Consider the following 16,668-nt stretch of genomic DNA (forward strand, 5'->3'; position numbering starts at 1 on the left):
ACACACACACACACACACACACACACACACACACACACACACACACACACACACACACAGACACACACACACACACACACACTCTCCATCTCCTCTGTCTTGTTCCTGGGTGCTGTCTGTGTCTCAGGGGGAATGTAAACAGACAGTTAGCTTATCTGTAGTTCCAAGGTTAGCATCAGGAAAAGCCTTATCTGTCAGGAGGCGAGGATCCTTTTCTTACTTCCTTTTAGTCTAACGCACGACCGAGCACTTCTAAGTTTGGGATATGACTGATAAACTACACATTTTTTCATCACTAAAAAATAATGTGCTCAATTTCTTGAGTAGCTGCTAGAAGCAAGAATGGAGAAAATGGTATATCAAAAGAGTCCGCTAGTTGGGCTTATTTTTTGCTTATTAAGCTAGCTAGTTGCCTTCTGTTATACTAAAACATATAGATAAAAGCATTACAACAATATTTTTAAATCTTTGAGGTTGTAATCATAGACTGTATAAAATATGGACGTAGTATCCGTGACATCACCCATCTGTTTCTGAAGCGCTTTTTGAGTCCAATCCTCGATGAACTGCAATTTCTAGCACTTCCACATTCGGCTCATATTTTTAGACCAAATATCTGTCCTAGAAATGCTATATGTATATTTATTTCCCTGGTTTTATCCATAGTTTTTATCTGACCATCCCTGCTGCTTTTACTTGTTTTATTTAACCACAGTGTCTTTTAACAAGTGTCTGCATTTAACTGTCTGTTTTTAACCCTGTATTTATTCTTACTGCCTTTTTAACATGTCCTGTAGCACTTTGAGATTTGCCCAGAATGTAAAGTGCTTGATAAATAAAATGCATTATTATTATTATTATTATTATTATTATTATTATTATTATTATTATTATTATTATTATTATTACTAGTAGTAGTATTATGTACTACTGAAAACTGGCAAATAGGCACATGCTAATATGTTAAAAAGTGTAGCTAATGTGAAGCTAGTGAGTAGCCTTCTTTGACATTGAATCAAAGAATACTAGCATCAAAAGGAACATTACACTGATATTTTTAAGCTATAAGATGGCAACTTAGAAAATATCTGTCCCAGAAATGCTTTTTACTAGTGAAAAGGGTGGCTAACGTTAAGCTTATTCCACCATTAAATGGTCAACAAATGTCTTGACAAAGGTAACTCACGTAGAAGAAGCTCGCTTTTTTTGTGTTCACTCAGACTCACATATTTATGGTGAAAAATACAATTAGAATTTCTACCTTAATTTATAAGGGAATTTGGACAATTAACCTCACATGTTGTGTAACAGTCTTTGCCACTTCAATAAGTAAATCAATGGTTGTATAAACAATAAAATACAATATGTTTATTTGTATTTTGTAGCTGACTTTGGAGACTTCACTCAGTTCATGTCTCAGGACTTCCTCAGGGAGTACGTACTTTTCCCAGTGGTAAGTACACAAACATTTACCCTTTAAATATACTTTCTGTTTGTGTGTCTGTCTGTGTGCCTCAAGGCACACATTCTTGTGTCACCTGTGGTACCGCCGCCCTCTGCATACCGGATTGACTTGCTGAAAAGAAAGACATAATAAACAAGAATCGGCATAAGTGAAGATAAGATCTGTTGGATAGCAAATGTTTTGCACAAACCAAACCCTGTTTCCCTGTTAAATTAACACCAACGTGATAAATCAGTGCCTAGAAGTTGGAGTTTGATAAAACAAAAAAAAGAGAGTGATTTGTTTCGGGTCATCCCTTCTATGAAGTTTTAACAGTTCACCTCTACTTATCAGTAATCTTTCATCACACATTTGGATTTTTTTCTTTCCCACCTCAGAACTGGCCAAATGGAGACGAAGTGCTAGAAGAGTGGACCGGGAAAGTTGCTGAAGAGCACAAGAGTCACTGGTACAGATAGCTTCATTTTACACTGATTGCTCATGCATTAACATGGGAAAGAGAGAGGGGGAGAAAAGTTGATTCCTGATACCCTGAACTATTTGTGTCTGTACTTTTCAGTCGAATGCAGGCCGCTGAAGCAGAGCTGCTGTACATCAAGGAAGTGGAGAAGCTGGATGGATTTGGCCAGGAGAGTTTTCCAGCCAAGGTAGGGAAGCCTCCTACACAAACACACTCACTCTATAAAGAAGCATATTTTTGTTTGTTTGTGAAATGACTTTTCATATTTCTGCTGCAGGACAACTACACCAATGATATTTTCATTGGTGTGTCATTCATCGGGGTGTTCGTGAAGCACAGAAACGGCAGATCCATCATGCTCCACAAGTGAGTCCTAACCTCTTTTTTTCTATTATTGTAATGCATGTTTGAATCCATCTCTTCATAAAAAGTAGATTTCATATAAATGAAGTGTGGGAAAATATTAATCCTTGCATGCATGTTTCTCTGTTTCCATGTTTGTGAAAGGTGGAAGGACATTGGCACCATAGCGCACAACAAGTCGGCCATCACGGTTGAGATAACAAGCCGAGACGACACCATAATTTTTCACACAGTGAGTGTTGTGTCTGCGGGAGGGCTCAGCACACACAGTACACACACATTTGCTTATTACAAGGTTTTTCTTGTGGGAAGTTTTCCAAAAAATGGTATCATCAGCAAAATGTGCCCGTGCAAGGCGACAAATACAGGCTGCAAAAATTGCTCTTGATTTTCTACTAATGCAACAGATGTTTGTATCATTCTTAATGTTTTATCTATGTTTGTTTCTGCAGGAGGATATGGAAATGGCAAAGTACATCGCTCGGCTTTTCACGGCCAGGCACAAATTCTATAAACAGAACAAGATCTGTGCGGAGTGAGTGGCGAGGCCGGCTGAAGGCTACTTTATCTGTCATTTAATCTTTTAAAAACAACCTTTTGAAGGTTGTGTAAAAAAAAACCCCAACTCATCTGCTCATGTGTTTGTTTCTCTTCAGGCCCACTCATTCACCTGCACCAATCAGGAGGAGACCCACCTGGACCCACCGCCTCTCTCTGGTATCATCATAAGCCCTTCTTTGCTTTGATGTAGTTCAATGAGACTGTTTATCACACAGTGGTTTTGACACTGTCCTGTTTATTATTGCCCCTGGCCTGTATAAATGACACCAGCAGCCAGGACACAGATGGAGAATATGTGAGGGAAGACAGAAGCGGCCGCGGTTAGAGATCTGACCTTGCTCTCCCACACAGAGCAGCTCTTAATTGTGCCATGGAGCCTTTGGTTTTAACGCGCGTTGGTGGTGCGGTGGGTGTTGTTGGAAAGTTTGCAAGGGTGTTGCTTGGAACTGATTTCCGGTGCGACAATGGCTCGGCTAAATGTGGCACAATAGCTGTACAGTCGGTCCACCAGAGAGCTCGAAATTCACTCAGGTCTGTGGGGAGAACCGCAAGCATCGGCGGTTGACGACTTAGTGGGGCTAGAGTAGATCTGGGTCACTAGTTGAAGAAACTAGAAACTTTAAGTGTATAACACTAGAAAGTAAAATATTGAAAGTGACTTTTTAATGTTTATTAATATGTGCAAGTGTATTGTTTAAAGGTATCTTATTGCATCCTCTAACTGTGCTGTGTTACATGTGTTGCAGCCACGGCCCCAGTCCTGTAACTTCCAGTCAATGCATTCCCAGTATGGAGAGCATTATCAGGACACACAAAGCTCCCAAGGTATGTGTTGAAAAAAAAGGAAACACACTCACACACAGACACACACATTTAAAGTAAGTTTCAATTGCCAACTCACTTCATTGACCGCAGTGTGACAGAAGATTTCAGCCCTCCTGATAAACATCGAAGCTCTTGAATGGAGCTAATTGTGTCTTTCCCATCAGGCGTGTGACTCACACCCCATTCGCGTTTTTAACGATCTCTTGGCCAATTAGAGCCCAACGTTTGGGGTGCAGAGTGGTGACCTCATTTGTGTTCTGCTCTTTCATTGAGTCGTTCACACACTCAGTCTGTGCCTTATAATCCAAAAGCTCCACTCACAGTAAAACAGAGCGAGTGGAAAAAACATTCAGGGTGTGCTACTATGCGTGGGTGTGAGATCATTCTGTCGTGTGACCTCAGGCTTCACACTCCGATTGTGTGGATGGAGATTACGAGCGCCTGCTGCTTGTGGGCTTGAGATAGTTTCACACGAGAGGATCCTCTGTTTGTCGAACAAAGCGGAATAGCATGCATACCGCTGTCGCCTTCATTATGGTGGGAAGAGAATGTTTCAAAGCTGTCCTGTTTTAAGATGTTGCTGGGAGGACATTTTCAGATCTGTTTTTCTCTTGTGGGCGGTACTGCCATGGAACCACACTTACAACATTAGCAGTTTTGTCAGTGAGAATTGTGCTTCTGTTTGCTGTTACATCATCATCTATTTTTCCTGTTTTGATAAGATAAAGAATCATTTTCTCTTCTTGTTCCCTTGCGTGTTTTCTCTTTCCTCCATCTTTAGACAGTATATTCCACGACGACCCCTACTACAAGTCGGAGACCAGCCTGGACCGCTGCCAGGTGGACTTCCCCTTCAGAAACGGCACAGTGCCAAACGGCAGCATGTACAGCAGCCCCAGCCTGAGCTCTCTCAATCACTCCCAGACTTTTGTCCCTCCCTCCCCCATGTCTTCCAACCTCAGCATCCCCGGCAGTGAGCTCATGCGGCCTGACTACATCCCCAGCCACCGCCACAGCGCAATCATTGCTCCGTCCTACCGGCCCACACCTGAGTACGATGCCGTCATGCGGCAGAAGCGTCGCATGCTTCCTGCTCACCATGACCTCCACAGCCAATCGCTGCGCAGCCTGAACATCAGTAATGCCTGTGCATACCGGCAGCCGGAGGCTCTGGTGTACAGCCAGCCAGAGATGAGGGAGAGGGGCCCTTATCATGGCCTGGGGCCAAGCCCGGGGCCGTACACACCACAGGTACAAGTCAGTCTTCTGACTTTGATTCTTTCTTTTTTAATTCTTGCTCTCTTCTTTACACCTTTCTTTCTTTTTTAATTTCACTTTGCAGATCAGCTACAGCAAGCCAGTGTCCCACGGCCCTCATCAGGGTGGACCTGCCAGCAGCCAGGGCCCCTGTCACTCCCCCTGCGTCAACGGAGGCAGCGGGGTGGTCGGAGGAGTAGGCAGCTCCATCTCTCACACTGTCAGCACACCGGAGCTGGCGAATACCAAACAGCAGGGGGCCAATGTGGGGAGCTACGCAGCCACAGCTAACATGCTACGTAACCACATGTCCCGCCCTCCTCCACCTTATCCTTCCAGCTCCTTCCGCCCGGCTACAAGCACCCCGGACCTGGCCAGCCACCGCCACCGCTGCATTGGGGGCAGCAGCCCGGAGCTGGTGACCCGCATGGTGCAGCTGTCTGTGAAGACCTTCCAGCCTGACAGCTCAGCTGTGGTGCACCAGTCCCTGCAGGAGGTCAGCGAACCGTTAACTGCGGCCGCCAAGCACCGCTCCACCCTGGGGAAGAGACACAGCATGGAGGTGATCAGCAGCATGAGGGGAGGTGGAGGAGGAGGGATGGAGGGCATAGTGGTGAAGGGTATGAATGCACCACTTCATCGGAGGAACACTCTCAGAGAACATGTTATGCCCCCTCAGACTCAATCCATTCCTCAGCCCCAACCCCAAACCCCTCAGCCTCCACCTCAGTCTCAAGCTCCACCTCCACCTCAGCAGCCACAGGACCTGCCCATACAGATTCCTCAGCAGAAATCCTCTGAGGCTTCTGCGGTGCCACCTGGACCTGTGGCCTACCAGCATCAAAAGACTCTCTCCAATGCCACTATGCTTATACACAGCAGTGAGAGTGAGGAGGAGGAAGAGGAAGAGGAGAGGCCTGAGCTGGATGTTCAGATCCCCAGTCTGAATGAGGACATCAGCATCAGCGCTCAGCTCCAGGCTGCTTTGGCCAAGCTGCCTAACAAACCCCCTCCTGAGTACCCCGGTCCGCCTCGAACCCAGAGCAACGCTCAAATCCGCACCCACACCAGCAATCCCAACCACACCCACCCCACTCAAGGACCACAAAGTAGCAACCCTGGAGCAATGGACCCTAACCAAGCCCTTGACCGGGCTCTTAAAACTGGACAGAGCTCAGGAGGTGGCGGGCCTGGAGGTGGAGGTGCTGGTGCTGGTGGGACATTGACCCGAGGGGACCAGGGTGGGGTGAATGGATCAGTTTTAGGTCCTTCCATTTCAGAACCGGACCTTACCAGTGTGAAGGAGAGAGTAAGGAAGGAACCGGTGAAAGAGAGGCCGGTGTCTGAGATGTTCTCACTGGAGGACAGCATTGTTGAGAGAGAGATCGCTCAGAGGGTAAGACAATCATTCAGACATTTTTAAAGACAACGTACTTAAAAAATACATCACAGTCAAATCTGGTAAGGGAAAAAACTTGACATTGTATGAATAGTATGAATTAATAAATCAAATGAGGCTTGATTGCACGTTGGTATAAAAGTCTGTATTTCTCATTATCCAATCTCAGTTAGGACCCCCCTCCCAATTCTGCCCTCATCCCAGTGCTTTTGCCTGACTAATAAGTCTCCTAGCCTACCGGACACTGCAACCTACACAGCATTAACACCTTCAAAGACCCAGGCTCCATTTATGCAACACTGAGAATGCTGATACCGCATCCACAATCTTTATTTATATAGCGCCAAATCAGAACAAATGTTATCCCAAGACGCTTTACAAACAGAGCAGGTCTAGACCGTACTCTATGTTATATTATTAACAAAGACCCAACATCAAGACAGGGTAAGATCCAGTACCAGCTTACAGACAGGACTCGATCTTATCTCATCTTAATCCACCATGAGCAGAGCAGTTTGCAGCATTTAGCAAGTTACAGCGGCAAAGACAAACTTCCTTTAACAGGCAGAAACCTCCAGCAAGACCAGACTCATGTTAGACAGCCATCTGCCTTAACTGAATTTGGTTTGGAAAGAGGGATAGAGGGAGATGAAGAGAGAGAGTTGATAGTGGTGAGACGAATAGTAGTAGTTGCTGCAGCTGGAGTCTGGCACATCTAGCGATCCAGAGGAGACTCCAGAAAGGTGTATGGTTAGTAACTTTATTGGGAGAGGAGGAGTGAAAGTAAATGACAGGCAGACGGAGGAGAGAGGGGAAAGACAGGCTTTAGTGTGTCAGTTCCCCCAGCAGTAAAAGCCTATAGCAGCATCACTAAGAGCTGGTCCAGACCTGAGCCATGCCTATCTATAAGCTTTTTTAAAAAGGAAAGTTTTAAGCCTACTCTTAAAAGTGGAGAGGGTGTCTGCCTCCCGGACCCTGACTGGCAGATGATTCCAAAGGAGAGGGGCCTGATAGCTGAAGGCTCTACCTCCCATACTATTTCTAAGACTTGAGTTTTACACTACACTGTATAAGCATCAATTGTGTTCATAAGCCTATCATGCTTTGTTGTATATTTTGTGTATATTGATGTAACTGTGTCACACAAGATCATGATAAAACACAACTTCCAGAGGCCATTCTTCTCAAACTTCACACCGCACATCATCCTACACCAGACAATAAATTCCCACCATGCTGTTACAGTTTGAAATATGTCAGTCTGTTGTTTGCTTGCTAGATTCATAGCTCCTGATTAGCAGTAATCCGGGGCTCAGCACCTGAGAGGGTAGCACTAGGCTCTGAATCCCCCCTGGCAGCTGAAACCTGTATAAATCCCTCAGCTTACTCTTTGTGTTGGCTGTTGTGTATGTCAGCTCGCTGCTAAGGCACAAACATTTGACACAGCACCAGAGTCCAGGTAGAAGGTGAATCACGTAATGGCCTGTCTTAGTCATGATAGACTCTCTGTCATGGATGCAGCTGATTATGAAAGTCTTTTTGAGTGACTTCCTGCGAAAACTTCAAACTGTTCTATCATTTCTGCCAGCTGGTTTATCTCATACCTTAAGAGGCCACCCCAAGCTGTTGTTTTGACTGTCCGATGGGGAATTAAGGAGGTGTGGAGCAGAAGGGTGGAGCTGTCCTGGAGGTTTAATAGCATCAGAGATTAGGAGAGGTAATCTGTGGAGGAAGGAGGGACTGTGTAATGTGGGTCAGAGTTTGGTTAGAGAGGGGGGAAAAAAACACAGAAGGAGTGTTCTTTGAGGAGAAGGAGGCCACAGAGGTAGGTGGGAATAAACAAAGGGACTGAAGGAATGAAAAATATTTGAGGAAGGGCAAAGTGAGGATGAAAGCAGCTAAAGTGAGTAGGAGAGGAAGCTGCGAGTGTCTTTTAACAGGCTTTGTATGCGGTGCTTGTTAGCTCACCCTTTTGGATAAAACACCATGAGGGATTGACACAGCCAGGTTTGGACACTCACACATACGCACACTTACATGCACGTCATATTCCTCCCACCCACTCCAACACACGCACATGTGCACGCTCGCTGTGTTTCGGGGCCGGCTCAGGTCGCTCAGTCTCGTAAATGCTGTCGGTACCTGTAGCAATGACGCCGGGGTTCTCCTCTCTCCTGAAGACGCTGGAACGACAGAAGATGTCGGTGGACTCCATGAAGAGGCCACTGATGATGGCCGCCCTCAATGGCCTGTACGTGGCCCGGATGCCCGTCCCTGAGAGTCCTGCAGAAGATGGTGCCAAGTCTGCAACAGACGAGCGGGTAAGATGATCTTTCTTGCTGTGATGATGAGTTTTTTAGAAGATGTAATGTTTTTAACTGTGTTGCAGGAAGTTTTTGCAGGTAGAAAAGTCTCTTTTTGCATGTATAATTGAGTAATATGATGTATAACTTTAAAACTGAGGCTGAAATGATTCACTTTTTGCCACTAAATTAGATTATAGGGTCTGTAGGGACAGCCCAAATCTTCAAGGGATGTACTTGAGTGTATAAATCCAAGGTTTGTTGACTAGATTCTTGAAAGTGATGCCAAAGTAGACACAAACAAGATCTTTGTGCTTCCTTTTGAGTCATGATTGCTCCACAACAGTGTAAACAAACCATGTCAGACTGGAATACAACTTCTTTTACTCTCTAAGACTTGAATTTCAAATTACAGATTTCAACAACCTCTAAGCTGAAAGTTATTTTGATTTTTTAATGATTTCTGCGTCGGTACTGGACCTTTTTATGACAGGTTTCGCACCTGTTGATTAAGGACACTTGGCGGCAGATTTGCCACAGTAAACCAATAAACAGCCTCTAATAATCACACCATTTATTGCATTCCAAACACTGTCTGTCTGCTCCCCCTTTTCAATGTGGAAGTGTGAAACCCGGCCTTTGTCCCCCGACCGTTGCTAAGCTAACGGGGGCAAGCACTAAGTGGGCTGTGGAACGCGTGGCATGGTGGTGCTTATCGCCTCTAGGCCCATTGGTATGTTAAGAATGTGACCCGAGAGAGAGCGAGTGAGCCCCACAGAAAGAGTGATAGACAGAGAGAGAGAGAGAGGGATGCTGGCCTCTCAAACATGACTGGCCTAGTAAACATAGATGAATACCACTGCTGCATATTCTGCTCGATTACAGCCATTATGATGCATGTGATTATTTTTGTGTGTACTCAGAGTGAGTGATGATGAACGTATAGAGGTGGATGTTGTATCATGATGAGATTCCTGGATTCTCCTGGTCTGAGTTGTCTCTGAGGTTTGGTGGAATGCCAATAAAAAAAGCCCCTTTGGGACTGAAAGAGAAACTCCAATGACCAACACCCCTTCCTCTCTTTCTCTTTCTCTTTCTTTGTTTGCTCTGTCCCCACAGTGTAAGACCTTGGAGTTGAAGCTAGAAGAGGAGCGGGTCTTCACCGAGTACGAGCAGGTTCCCAAGAAGAGGGCGGATTGTGTTCTCACCACAGCGACTCTGCCCGAGAACACAGAGCGCAACCGTTTCCGTGACGTGGTCCCGTACGAGGAGAATCGCGTGGAGCTCGTACCAAACAAGGAGAACAACACGGGCTACATCAATGCCTCGCATATTAAGGTGCGCTCAAGAGGTCAAAGGTGAAATGTTGAAGGCTTAAAATTGTTGGGGCCCCTCTGTAGCGTACCGTGTACAGCCTGCACCAGATGTAACTAGGCTGAGTCTCTTTTCACTCTTTTGGCCTTCGATACAACTCTTATCTTTTGCTGCATTTCATCCTTGTTGCCTACCTAACCTGCCTCCAGCTGTCTCCATAAAATACAGGACTCTTTTTTTTATTAAAGGCACTATGAGGAGTTTTTAAATGGCTGGGAAACAGACTAAAACTGATATTGATGCCTCTTTATGACCATCAAAAAAAACATCAACAAAAACACTGATACCTTCTCTGTTGTCATTTTTAATGCCCGAAACAGCCCTGAGGGGCGAGGTGTCAGAACAGACGATTGATGTCTGGCTTTAGAAACATCCTTCTTGGCTGTTTTCTTGGCAAATAATCACATTGTGTGATAAATCTAAATGTTAAAAGACAGCAGGGTGAGGTTGTTATCTGAATACACTAATTTTGCATGTACAGAACAAGAGACAAGAGGTATCACTTTGTCCACAAGGGGGCGTTAGAATCATTACAAACCAAAAGTTCCTCACACCAGCTTTAAACAAAGTAAGGGGTTCAAATCAGAAAAAAAAAAAGTGGGATGATCCAAACCAACAATTTTTGGAAAATGAGGCTTTCACCGTGTTTATGAATGAAAAGTGTGATGCCAGATTTTGAGAACTTTCAAATCCACTCATCTTTACAGATGAACATGCTTGATCCATAAGGAAATATTAACGCACCAAGACTGTATTTGCATTTCCTCATTGTCAAGAGACAACTTGAATTCTATATCAGCCTCGCGTTGTTAAACTAGGATTCAAAAGCTGTCTGGACTTTTTCAAGGCTAATAAATTAAGACAGTAATAAAGTAGAATAAATAACAGTTAAGATAAGTTATTACTTTATTGATCCCTGGGGGGGGGAATTCAGTTGTTACAGCAACCCAGACATAAGTACAATAAGAAGAAGTTCCAATTATTAAAATAAAATAAGTAAAAATAAAAATAGATAAATAAAGATATAATACAATCTAGATATATACAATGTTACAAATGGATTAAATAGTAGTAATTACAGGCAGTATTAAAAAGGTGTCAGTGGTCAGCCTGGTGCAGTCTGTGGCCTCCATTACTGTTTAAGTTATACCATACATATATCCTAATTTAAAAAATAAAAAAACCTTGTCATCTTAATAGAAAGATTTTTCAAAGATCTGATTAATGAGATGACGGTCATAAAGTTGCAAGCCCTTTCATCCTCAGGCAGGGAGTTTTAGAGCTTTGCAAAGTTCTTACTTCAGGAGCCAAAATGTAGCATTTAGTGTTTTTTTTTTTAAGCTAACCCAAAAGCTAAAAAGATACAGCAATATCTTAATATAATCTTTTTAATTTATGTGTGGTGTAGGGTGAGAAGAAGCTAAAACAGGGTTGATATGATCTTGTCTTAAAGCATCGTTAAAGGCAGAGTAGCTGGGCTTGTATGAGCTTCTGTAGTGCAGTGTTTTTGGGTGAACCCTGAATACAGTGAAAGCATGTAACAGCTTTTTAAGATAGTGAGATGATTTTTAATCCATGGATACCAAGCTTTCAGACTTAAAATTCTGTGTTTTCCAATGGAGGGAAAAGATAACAGAGGCATAGAGTTTTGCAATTTCAAGTCTACATGCATAAGTCTTCTACACCTCCAAGTCTGAAAGTGCTTTGCATCACACTGCATGAATAAAAACAGAAAGCTTAAACTTGAAATGTTCAGCCCTCTGCTAGTCTTTGTTGTGGTCATTCCTAAGCAGCCAACAGCTCGGAGGGAGGGATGAAAGGCAGCTGCTGAAGGCTGTTTGGTCCTCTAAGCTCGCAGAGGAATTCCCAAAGAATGTGGTCCAAACTCCAAACCCTCTTAAGTCAACCTGAGCTGCTCTCACTGGCCTTGTATTCATGCTTACAAACAGCGTGTGTGCATGACTTTGCATTTCGTGTGTTCGCCTAATTGCAGTCTGGTGTGTGAGAACAATCACCAAAGCGGCACTGAATCGCTGCCTATCACCGTGTAACCCTCTTACTTCCCCTTCCCTTCATTTAAGGTAGCTGCAGTGGAACAAAAGGCCTTGTTTATTCCCCCCATCCATCTCTTAATACAGTGTTTACAGTCACGAGGTGGATTGAGGAATTAGCTGGGACATGATGTAATGGCACTCTGAAGTTTTCCAGGGTGTTGAAGATGGGATGTTTTAAGTCCTGTGTGATGTTGAATGATTATTAAGGACGGAGATCAAAAGCAGGGTTGATCCAACAGACTGAGGAAAGTGATGCTTACACTGCCCTCAAGTGGTGGAAGAGATACCTGCATGTTTAAAATTGGACATCTTGCTAAAATGTGAAATTATTTCTCATAAAATTAAGATGTGAGTCAGAAAATGTATGTGTTTTCATTATGCTAATTGGGCCACATATGCTGATTGATCTTTTTAATGTATGTCCACATGTGTGTGTATTTCCAGGTGATGATCAGAGGGGAGGAGTGGCACTACATAGCTACCCAGGGCCCACTAGCTAACACCTGCGCTGACTTCTGGCAGATGGTCTGGGAACAGGGGGTCAACGTTATCGCCATGGTTACTGCTGAGGAGGTACACACAAGCATATGCACACACATGGCACACGCAGATGTGGATGTATATAAGCAGTAGTCAGCTGGCGTCTGTGTATGTATGTGTGTGTGTGTGATATAGAGGATGACAGTCGTTGTGTTTTTGTGTTAACTATTTTCCCACACCCCCTCTTCTCCTTTCTCATCCTCCTTTCTTCCACACACAGGAGGGCGGCAGGTCCAAGAGTCACCGCTACTGGCCCAAACTGGGCTCCAAACACAACTCAGCCACGCATGGAAAATTCAAGGTGACCACCAAATTCCGCACCGACTCCGGCTGCTACGCCACCACGGGGTTAAAGGTCAAACACCTGCTGTCGGGCCAGGAGAGGACAGTCTGGCATCTGCAGTACACTGACTGGCCTGAGCAGGGCTGTCCTGAATATGTCCAGGGATTCCTATGTAAGTAGGATTGTGGGTTTGCGTGTGTTTAATGTCAGAGAAAGATAATTCCTGTGGGTTTTTTTTGTAAACCTTTTATTTATTTATAATTTTTTTAAAGTTTTTTTATTCACCAATTAGTGTATATACATGTAGTCGATACAGTAACACTAACAAGTACAAACATTACTACATTGACTACAGAATGTGCTGGTTTGGAATTGATCAGATAAAGGGCCTAAGGCAAGATCTCTTCTTTGTACCCTTTAAAAATTGGCGTCAAAAACTGGAAAAAAAAAAGATGGCCGACTTCCTGTCGGGATTTCACCATGACGTTAAGGAGCTTTTTTGTAGGTCTCAGCATGACACATATGCGAAAAAAACTTCATGCATGTATGTTGATCTGTCTTGAGGGGCTGGACCTTTGAAATATCAAAATTGAAGGTGGCGCTATTGAGCCATTTTTGGGATTTTTTTCACAGGACCACCACATTATCTAAATTTTTCGCTAGGCCTGATGCATGTGCAACTATTGGTGAGTTTTGGGGCATGTTGAAGGCTCCAAAAAGGCAATTTACTTTGATGGTAGAAAGAAAGAAGGAATAGAGCCTTCGCCGACCTTGTCGGTGCTTGGGCCCTAAAAACAGAGAAGAAAAAAGAAATGATATTAGCAATCAATAAGAGTAGTAATATGGCAATATAGTATAATAAGAGTAATCAATAAGTAAAATAACTCTAAGACCAAAGGGGATGAAGAAAAATGAATAATAACTCAATTGAAAAGAAGAAGAGGAAAAAAAGAGATGGAGCGAGGGAGGAGCAAAAAAAAGAGTAAATACATGGAGGGTGGAGTCTGTTTGGGTGCATTTCAGGAAATTCTTACAGTATGGTTTTTATGTTATATAGTTTGGTTTTTATCTGGACTTGATTTGATTTGTGGCATCATTTCACCGGCAACAAGACAGATTTGAGAACTACCGAGTATGTTTTATTGAATTCTTCGAGTTGATGTTTTGTTGAGCTGATTGTTGCTCCATTGATATATGTTGTGTTAGGAGGTCCAACCAATGTGAGATATAGATTTTTTTTCTGCTTTTCCAGTTCAGTAATATTGTTTTCTTGGCGATAGTTAGGGCCACAAGAAGGGGTGTTGTGATTTGTGTTGAGCATGTTCTGAGTATATCCAAATTGTCGAGTCTGCATACAGAAGGGGATAGTGGGACGCTACAGCCAAGGAATTGAGTTAATCTAGTGGTTACCTCTCTCCAGAAATGCTGTATGGGTGGACACAGAGCCAGAGTGCATGGAGGTAGTCATTAGATTTATTGAGTGTACATTCATTTACATTCAAGTACATTTTTGTAAACTTTGTCTAATGTTTTTAATAATCCAGAGTCGGCAGAATTTGATACCTTATTTAAAAAAGGGATTCAACTCCAATTTGTATTACATTTCATCGTCAGCTACTAAAATCAGATGATGAAACCTTTAGTGCAAAGGATTTTTGAATCATGGTTGAGGAAGATATATCAAGCATATTTTCTACTATGCTTGCACACTCTCAGACAAGAAAGTTGACACTACTCTCATGTCTATACGGTGGAGCTACAGCGACCTCCAAGCTAAGCTAATTGAGAAAAGCCCCATATTCAGTTGGACAAACACAGGACAGTGTTGATGTTCCTAACTAATCCTCTCTATCTAAATATATGCAACAAAAATATAAAACAAGACAGCAGAAAAAATCTGACCAGCTTTCCGCAAGTTTCTTCAGCCTGCATCAAACATCTTTTCTTCCTCCTTCCCTTGCAGCCTACCTAGAGGAGATCCAGTCAGTAAGGAGACACACCAACTCCATGCTGGACACCTCAAAGAGCCTCAACCCCCCTGTGGTGGTGCACTGTAGTGCAGGGGTCGGTCGCACCGGAGTGGTCATCCTCACTGAGCTCATGATCAGCTGCCTGGAGCACAATGAGGTGAGTGACGGGAGGTTTACAGAGCCCTAGGCAGGGGACACACATTAATCTAGTGTGATTAGACTGTGATGTGATCAGGTTCCTTTTGTACATGTATGTTTATTTATTGAGCATAAATGTAGAACTTTATTAATGAGATATCGCCTTCGTTGAGTCAGGGTCAAACAGTGTTTGGAGGGTGAATGAAAATGTTGACGTTGTGAACTGAAAGAAAAGGAACAAAGGCAGAGACGTTTTAAAAATATGCCACAGATGTAAATTGAAAAATGGGGTTTTCTGTATTCCACAAGAACATAGCAGAAGACGGGATGAGGAAAACTTGTATTGGCTTCTTCCTTTTCTAAATCTATTTCTTGTTCTTCATTAACCACATTTTTTCTGTCTCTTCTTCCTCCCCCTCAGCCAGTGGAGGTCCCCACCATGTTGTCAGGGCTGAGGCAGCAGAGGATGCTGATGGTGCAGACCATCAACCAGTACAAGTTTGTCTATCAGGTCCTCATTCAGTTCCTCAAGAACTCCCGCCTCATTTAAGCTTGGAGTCTCGATCTTTGACGTCACGCGATGCAGAAGAGAACAACGGTACTTCACATCAATCACAGAGCTTGTTGGACGCAGATTCAGAGGTTCATGTTAAGGTGTGTTGCAGTTTATAACTACCCGTAAGAAAGGGTATGATTCATTTGGCCTGTATACAAACTGACAGCCGTTTGTCTTCCTGTATTCAGATGTTTTTTTTTTTCCTGCTTGGGTTTTATCCTCCTCGTGTTCGTCTGTCCTCTCAAGATTTCTCGAGATTTATCTTAAGAAATCAAACGTGAGCACCAGTTTGCTCCATCTCTCATTGATTTTACAGCCAACTCGCTGAATGGCATTACGCTGCACTGAACAGTAGATGGCAGCAGTGTTAAGACTATTTTCTCCACTCTGAAAGAGTTTGCCAAACAAAAGTGTTCTTTAAACCAATGTTTGAAAAGGTTCCTTTAAACAGAGTATTAATGAAAACAGCAAATATGAACGTGTTTTTATTTATTAATATCAAGATTGAGGTCACATTGTCATCGAGCAGAGGAGCCCTGACATTGATCCCTGGTCCTTGGCCTGTTATTTTATGCTTTTTATCTTTTAATCTTATCTCAATGTTTCCTTTTTTTTTTTTTTCAAGTCTTCCTCTTTAATGTCATTTCAAAAAAGTCAGATTTATTTTCTAATAATTCAGTATTTTTTTTAACCTCTTGCATATGCAACGGAGCATTGTGTCCTCAAGCAGCAAATACTGTTTTCATTGTGCCTTATTGAAAAATTAAACAAGGAGGAAAGTAAAATCTTTGTTTTTTTTACCTCCAAAGATTTAATCTTTCATCAGTATTTTATATTTTGTGTTTTGTTCTGAGATCAATAATAACATTTCAAATCTTGACCTTGCTGTCCGGTGAGGATTTGTCTGTAAGATAACGCTGATGTCTGTTTTTTTTTTGAAGGATAATAAAAAGAGACACATCTGACTTTGCTTCTAAAGGCAGCCATTTGAAATAATTTGATCCAAACTTAACTCTTCTCCATGTTTTCATTTTCCTCAATCAGTGCCTGTTCATAAAGTCACATCCTGAAGATTTCCTTCAGCATTTTATTTTAAATAAACTTTGTATTTTTCTGAGCA

At 43.0% G+C, this 16,668-nt stretch overlaps 1 protein-coding gene across 1 annotated transcript in view; it reads left to right on the forward strand.

The window, feature by feature from the left end:
* LOC117823925 (tyrosine-protein phosphatase non-receptor type 14-like) overlaps positions 1 to 16,526 on the forward strand; it is a 50,190-nt gene extending 33,664 nt beyond the window's left edge. Inside the window, exons 5-20 of the mRNA XM_034699206.1 lie at positions 1,386 to 1,453; positions 1,843 to 1,913; positions 2,025 to 2,112; positions 2,203 to 2,291; positions 2,433 to 2,520; positions 2,741 to 2,823; positions 2,945 to 3,005; positions 3,596 to 3,674; positions 4,456 to 4,925; positions 5,017 to 6,327; positions 8,511 to 8,651; positions 9,753 to 9,971; positions 12,506 to 12,634; positions 12,822 to 13,056; positions 14,848 to 15,011; positions 15,414 to 16,526. Of these exons, the coding sequence (XP_034555097.1) occupies positions 1,386 to 1,453; positions 1,843 to 1,913; positions 2,025 to 2,112; positions 2,203 to 2,291; positions 2,433 to 2,520; positions 2,741 to 2,823; positions 2,945 to 3,005; positions 3,596 to 3,674; positions 4,456 to 4,925; positions 5,017 to 6,327; positions 8,511 to 8,651; positions 9,753 to 9,971; positions 12,506 to 12,634; positions 12,822 to 13,056; positions 14,848 to 15,011; positions 15,414 to 15,542 (3,425 nt within the window). The 3' untranslated portion in view covers positions 15,543 to 16,526. The remainder of the gene's footprint in view (positions 1 to 1,385; positions 1,454 to 1,842; positions 1,914 to 2,024; positions 2,113 to 2,202; positions 2,292 to 2,432; positions 2,521 to 2,740; positions 2,824 to 2,944; positions 3,006 to 3,595; positions 3,675 to 4,455; positions 4,926 to 5,016; positions 6,328 to 8,510; positions 8,652 to 9,752; positions 9,972 to 12,505; positions 12,635 to 12,821; positions 13,057 to 14,847; positions 15,012 to 15,413) is intronic.
* The last annotated feature ends 142 nt before the right edge of the window (positions 16,527 to 16,668 follow it).

Source organism: Notolabrus celidotus, chromosome 13 (genome assembly GCF_009762535.1).
Source record: "Notolabrus celidotus isolate fNotCel1 chromosome 13, fNotCel1.pri, whole genome shotgun sequence".
In the NCBI taxonomy this organism is placed as follows: domain Eukaryota; kingdom Metazoa; phylum Chordata; class Actinopteri; order Labriformes; family Labridae; genus Notolabrus; species Notolabrus celidotus.